Below are 7,347 nucleotides of genomic sequence, written 5' to 3'. Positions count from 1 at the left end.
TTGAACTACTGTAAATTTCATAAAGTCAAAGGTAAACAAATGCGCTGGCCTTGGGCATACACTACGAAAAATAACCTAGCTATGTCTACATGTATGGAATGCCAAATTAACATATATTCAAATATTTTTAACTCTTGCATCGCAAAAAAAGTCTATATATTTTGCCAGAAAACTACTGTCAAAAGTGTTTTTCCCACGGATTTTATTTTTGAAACAGAAATATGAAATATTTCTACATTTAGTTCAGTGTGAATTATAGTCCTATTAAAAATGTATTGGAAATTACAGTTCTTTGTTTCTGACCTAAATTCAATGGTTTATATTTAGAGGAATTCGAAACAAAAGAATATTTTTCTAAATAAGCAATTTTTAAACAAATCTCAATTACATTATTCCATGTGGACTACATAGATATTGTTATCAATTAATGAATTGCTACAAGCCCCGCTTCTTGTCTCTATTTGTCCCGCCCATCACGTGATTTTTTTTTACCGCGCCTATCAATGAACCAGTACATTGATGAGGAAATAAAGTACATCCACTACTTGTAATTTTATCTCGGACAAAGACATTGGAAATGTAAATATTTGATATCAAATATTCGTTACATTCGATGTGTCGCCCATCAATACAGTACTGCCTGGTTTTTCGGTGGACTGCCTCGTAAACCTATCTTAAATTAGGCCTAATTGCACTTATCTTAACATCAGTTGTACCTATCTTAACATTAATTATACCTTTTTTAAAATAAATTAGAGATTGGTTTAATTGGATTATATATACCTATCTTTATTTCATATGAAGATACATTTGTAGGTACAGTTGATTGGAAGATAGGGACGATATTGATTTGAAGATGGGTACAAATATCTTGAATTACATAAAGGTAAATTATTGATTTCCAGATAAGTGTCCTATTTTAATTGAACTTATCTTTAATTATAAAGATACGGACAACAACAACCACTCTCCATAAGAATGCCTTGTGCAGTTCCCTTTATGTTCAAGTTACTGTTAAAGGGAACTTTCATTATTTTCAATAATAAAAGAGAATTAAACTTAGGTAAATTTGAATTGTGCATATATTCAAATCAGTTGCACCTATTTTCAAATCATTTGTACCTCTTTTTAGGTCAATTTACCTATCTTCAAATGAATTGAAAATAGGTGTAATTCAAATCCATTAAAGATTGGTGTAATTTATTTGAACCTAGGATTAATTATTCAGAGATAGGTACAATCATTTACTCTCAATTCATTTAGAAAGAAGTTCAATTATTTGAAGACAGGTTCAAATATTTGATTATATGTTAATTTGGCATTCCATACACAAGACGTTAATGCTCCGCTCAGGGTTCAATGTTACTGCAACATGAAAATTCGTTTTAATTTATGACGTTTAATGAAAATACCTTGAATAGATTTAAAACTGGGTAATGACGCAATAAATGGTGAATTCAAAGGTCATTGGTCAAGGATTAAAATATGAAACAGTTGGTAATTTTTCACCCAAAAATACATCAATGCATGAATTTTCACCCCAAAATATATCTATGCATAACCTTACATATAAAAATATCTTGAAAAGTTTCTTTGGACAAAATAAATACAGAAAAAATTAAAAAACGAAAATGAAAACATGTATTTTGGAATGTAAGAATATTCTCCACAGTAAGTCGCATTTTGTTCATTTTCATTGATTTTTGATTTGTAATAGTATACATATCAACCGAAAGCTACATTGTGTAGCAATTGTGTAAATTGTTGAAGCTATGGCTTCCATATTTCACATGACTTTTGTGTATTTTTTGTGACAAGACCTTCTTTATGGTACAATAATTTTGACCTTGAAGTTTGACCCACTTTTGTTTTTAAAAAATTGCCAATCTTGCCCATAATTTTTAAACATTTGGAGATAGGGCCATCAAATTTCATGTGTATTTATTGTGACAAGATCTATATTTAAGAAATAAGGTATCATTTTAAAACATCTATCGGGATATAAATACGGGTTAGTCACGAGATTAAATTCCATAAAGCGAGGGCTTTACGATGAATTTAATCTCGTACATGTACCAACCCGTATTTATAGCCCGATAGATGTTTTAAAATGATACCTTATTACATATATTTACATTTGTGTCTATTATTATGTATTTAGATTTCGGACGTAATATTTAAAGTACTAACAGAAATATAGTAATTTTTCTCTGATGCGATTCCCGTGAAAACGACTGTGAAAATGACGTTTCCTGAATTGACGGTGCACCACACTTTTGTTAAAATATGTGTAATGCTCGAGATATCGGCAACATAGATCCTGTAATGTTTATACTCTAAATTAAATCTGTCAATCTGTAATTAACAATTATCAGGCCAGCATCAGAATGTTTATTTTCAATCAAGCACTGCTCTCTGACATTATCAGTTCTCACGATAAAGTTCCTCTCCCTAATTTCATCTGTTGTCAATCATTATCATATGCATGGGAATATGTTCAATCTGATGGTCACTTAATAAATAGTTAGTAAACTAGACAGACGTGTTCTTTTACCTCTCTCTCACAACATTACAATGGCGACGAGGATTCTGTGAGTAATCTTTTGGATATATACTAGTTCTACTGTGTAGTACACTTGTAGCAAAAGTTTATCCAAAATGTCGGCATTACCAAACTTTCCACCATTTTCTGTGCATGAGAATGCAACGGACATACGCTGGAAGAAATGGAAGTTGAGACTGGACAATCTCATTCTTGCGATGGGAGTAAAGAACGACAAAGCCAGACAGAGAGCTCTGTTACTCCACTATGCTGGAGAGGAGGTAAATGAGATTTTTGAGACATTACCTAACACAGGTGATGATTACGACACGGCGGTAGCCAGGTTGACTGAATACTTCGCCCCAAAGAAGAACACTGAATTTGAAGTGTACAAATTCAGGCAGGCCAAACAAGAACCCGGAGAAACAATAGACACTTTCCACACCAAGCTTAGACAATTGTCGTTAACTTGTGAATTCAACAACAATGACAAAGAAGTGAAATCACAGATAATACAAGGATGCAGCTCAACAAGACTAAGAAGACGAGCACTGAGGGACGACATAAACCTAGAAGATCTACTTAAGCTAGCAAGATCACTAGAACTATCGGATAAACAAGCAAGCGAAATCGAGAAAACCGACAAAAGTGCCGAGGAAGTACATGCAATGAGAAAACGTCGGAATGTACCCAAGTTCCTGGAAAGAAAACGTGGTACCAGGGATCGGACGGACACACCCTCAAAGGAGAAATGTTTCAACTGTGGTGGACAGTTTCCCCATCTGAAAGGACCGTGTCCGGCAAAAGGTAAGACATGTAACGCATGTCACAAGATAGGCCATTTTGCATCCGTCTGCAGATCAAAGAGCAAATCAATGAATCGTAAACCCAAATCTGTGAAACAGCTAGAGGCATGTAATAGCGACTCTGATTCAGAATCTTGCGAATACCTCTTTGGTTTGGATCAAATTAATTCCATTACCAGGAGACAACCGCGTATAAAAGTTGAAATCAACGGGATACCCGTAAATGTTCTAGTCGACACAGGCTCAAGCATCAACGTTGTAGACGAATGTACATTCAAGAAACTTGAAAACAAAGTGAAATTGCGGAAGGCTGATACCCGTGTGTTCGCGTATGGTTCTAAAACTACCCTTGATATTATGGGAAAATTCCAAGCAACAATCGAAAACAAAAACAAAATTGAGATTGCGGACGTCTATGTTGTCAAAGGGAACTCTGGTTCTTTACTTGGATACGATACAAGTGTTCAACTGCAGATTGTGCAGAAAATAGCATCTCTTAGTGATGACAAAATTGAAATTTTGTGTCAAAAGTACCCGAAAGTGTTCAATGGAATCGGAAAACTTAAACAGAAACAAGTTAAACTCCACGTCGACGAATCTGTAAAACCTGTTTCTCAGCCACACAGAAGAATTCCATTCCATGTCCGGAAACAAGTTGAAAAAGAACTCGAGAAATTAGAGAAACTCGACATCATTGAAAAGGTTAATGGTCCCACACCATGGGTCTCTCCGATCGTCGTAGCTCCTAAACCTAAGAAACCTGGAGAAATTAGACTGTGTGTGGATATGAGAAAAGCCAACACAGCAATACAACGTGAACGCCATGTCACGCCAACCATTGATGACATGATTCTTGATCTCAATGGATCCAAAGTATTTTCCAAACTCGACCTGAATGCTGGGTATCATCAGCTGGAATTACACCCAGATTCTCGGAACATCACAACGTTCTCAACCCATGTTGGATTACGTCGATATAAACGAATAAGCTTTGGAATTTCTTCAGCAGCAGAAGTATTCCAGAACTCGCTTAGTACAGCGCTTGAAGGTTTACAAGGAGTTCGAAACATAAGTGATGACATCATAGTGTTTGGACAAAATTGCGAGGAGCATGACAGAAATCTCGAGGCAGTATTTAAACGACTAGAAGAAAAACAGCTCACATTAAACAAAGAAAAATGTGAATTCAACAAAACGCAAATTGAATTCTATGGATATGTATTCAGTTCAGAGGGAATTTCCGCAGACCCGAGAAAAGTGGATGCGATAAAGAATTCTGAGATACCGTCAAATGCAAGTGAAGTCAGAAGCTTCTTAGGCATGACAAACTATGTAGGAAGATTTATTCCGAACTATTCAACAATTACTGCGCCATTACGAGAGCTAACCAAGCAAAATGTGAAGTTTGAGTGGCAACCTAATCAACAAAAAGCATTCGACATGTTGAAACATGAGCTTACAAGTGACAAAGTTATGGCATATTTTGATCCGTCAAAAGAAACAACAATGATTGTTGATGCAAGTCCCGTAGGACTTGGTGCGTTATTAACACAAGAAGGCAAAGTCATATCGTACGGAAGTCGTGCGTTAAATGATGTGGAAACTCGATACTCACAAACTGAGCGCGAGGCACTGGCAGTTGTTTGGGGATGTGAACATTTTAATCTGTATCTGTTTGGACAAGATTTCAAAGTCATTAGCGACCACAAGCCATTGGAAGCGATTTTTAATAATCCACACTCAAAGCCTCCCACGAGAATAGAGAGATGGCGATTAAAACTGCAACCGTATCATTTCAGGCTACAGTACCGTCCAGGGAAAACAAATGCAGCAGATTACATGTCCAGACATCCGTCTAAGTCAACAAAGATAAACAGTCTGTCAGATATCGCCGAGGAATACGTTAATTACGTAACAGAGAATGCCGTACCAAAAACTTTGACCTTAGCCGAAATCAGTGATGAAACCCAAAAAGATCCTATCCTTCAACAAGTAATTGAAGCAATCATTTCCGAGGAAAAGATTCCAGAATCTAAAGACCTCGATAAAACATTTGAAACTTTTAGACGAAGGCAAAATGAACTAACTTTGCACCGAGACGGAAACCACTGCGTGTTACTCATCGAAAACAGGTTGGTCATTCCGAGATCATTACAACAAACAGTGATCAAATTAGCGCATGAAGGTCATCAGGGGATAGTCCGTACTAAACAGCTACTCAGAGAAAAGGTATGGTTTGTCAACATAGATAAGCAAGTAGAAGAATTTTGTAAAGGATGCGTTCCGTGTCAAGCATCAGTACCAGGACAAAAGTACACACCATTGAAGATGTCACCCCTACCCAAATGACCGTGGTCTGAGGTCAGCATGGATTTCTGTGGACCATTTCCATCTGGATCCTACTTAATGGTCGTTGTTGATGATTATTCAAGGTACCCTGTAGTCGAAATCTTATCAAGATTAACAGCAAAGGCAGTGATACCGAAACTAGATAACGTTTTCGCCTTATTTGGAATTCCTGATGTAGTCAAAACCGACAATGGACCTCCGTTCAACGGATCACTCTTCAAGGAGTTTGCAAAACATCTAGGATTTCAACATAGGAAAATTACACCGTTATGGCCACAAGCTAATGGAGAAGCGGAACGATTCATGAAGACCATTGGAAAAGCGATTCGAGCCGCACATGCCGAACACAGAAGCTGGAAACAGAAGTTATATTGTTTTTTGCGCAACTATAGAGCGACGCCACATGCAACAACAAGCGCAACACCCGCTGAATTACTACTAGGCAGAAAATTAAAAACCAGAATTCCCGAGATTATTCCATCGTCCAAAAACACGGAAATATCACGTAAAGATCAAAAAGAAAAAGAAAAAATGAAGAGATATGCAGACATTAGAAGAGGAGCACTAGATCATAAGCTGCAACCGGGAGACAAAGTTCTTGTAAAACAACAAAAACAAGACAAACTATCAACTCCATACAGTCCCGAGCCGTACGAAGTAGTTAAACAAAAAGGCTCTATGATAACCGCTAAGAATGATAACAAAGAAGTCACCAGAAACGCATCCTTCTTCAAGAAAATTAACGAACACGAAAGGTCAGCCGAGGTAACAGACGATTCCAGTGATGAATTAATTACCGCACAGCCGGAGCCTAGACGGTCAACTCGCGAGCGCAGACCACCAGCGCATCTGAAAGATTACGTGTGTGCACAGTGCGAAGATTTGTAATGGGGCATAATAATCCCCAAATCATAATTATATAGTGATTTTGTACATAACATTAGTAATTATGCATGAATATGTTGTCTTAGAAAGTCCGAGGAAAGAGACACCAAAGTTGAACGGACATTTAGAAAATTACTGACAATTCTCAAAATGAAACCCACATGAACTTTGATAAGTGTACACAGTAATTAGAATTATTTCGATGTACATGCTTTCAATTAAAGAAAGGGAGGGATGTAATGTTTATACTCTAAATTAAATCTGTCAATCTGTAATTAACAATTATCAGGCCAGCATCAGAATGTTTATTTTCAATCAAGCACTGCTCTCTGACATTATCAGTTCTCACGATAAAGTTCCTCTCCCTAATTTCATCTGTTGTCAATCATTATCATATGCATGGGAATATGTTCAATCTGATGGTCACTTAATAAATAGTTAGTAAACTAGACAGACGTGTTCTTTTACCTCTCTCTCACAACATTACAGATCCAAAATATGCATAATAAAACATGTAGTAAACTAGGCTACTCGTGACATTCGCCCACAAATAGCAAATTGAAATTTTAGACAGTTAGACCTCTGTAAAAAGGCTATACGGGAGGATGGGAAGAAGATTATAGACGAAAAGTTAACTTTATCCGGACTGTAAAGAATGTGATTGAGAGTCACCAATATCACACTATATCTCATAAGTAGTTTTTTGATTTTAAAACAAAAAAAAAAGAATATTCTTTACTTGTTTAATAGATTTTAAGCTTGACA

The 7,347-nt window shown here is 36.5% G+C and overlaps 1 protein-coding gene across 1 annotated transcript; it reads left to right on the top strand.

Annotated features, from left to right (window-relative positions):
* Positions 1–5,715: 5,715 nt before the first annotated feature.
* LOC134239568 (uncharacterized protein K02A2.6-like) lies at positions 5,716–6,585 on the top strand. The gene has a single exon (XM_062721733.1). The coding sequence runs from the start codon at positions 5,716–5,718 to the stop codon at positions 6,583–6,585; it is 870 nt and encodes a 289-aa protein (XP_062577717.1).
* The last annotated feature ends 762 nt before the right edge of the window (positions 6,586–7,347 follow it).

This window comes from Saccostrea cucullata, unplaced genomic scaffold (genome assembly GCF_032062105.1).
Source record: "Saccostrea cucullata isolate Sc308-1 unplaced genomic scaffold, CSIRO_AGI_Scuc_v1 ctg3140, whole genome shotgun sequence".
NCBI classification, from domain to species: Eukaryota; Metazoa; Mollusca; class Bivalvia; order Ostreida; family Ostreidae; genus Saccostrea; species Saccostrea cuccullata.
Note: the sequence above shows the minus strand (reverse complement) of the source record. Positions and strands in the feature narration are given on the sequence as shown.

Bases quoted from the DNA above. Each gene is read 5' to 3' on its own strand.
- LOC134239568 (XM_062721733.1), top strand. From the start codon at position 5,716: ATGGATTTCTGTGGACCATTTCCATCTGGATCCTACTTAATGGTCGTT.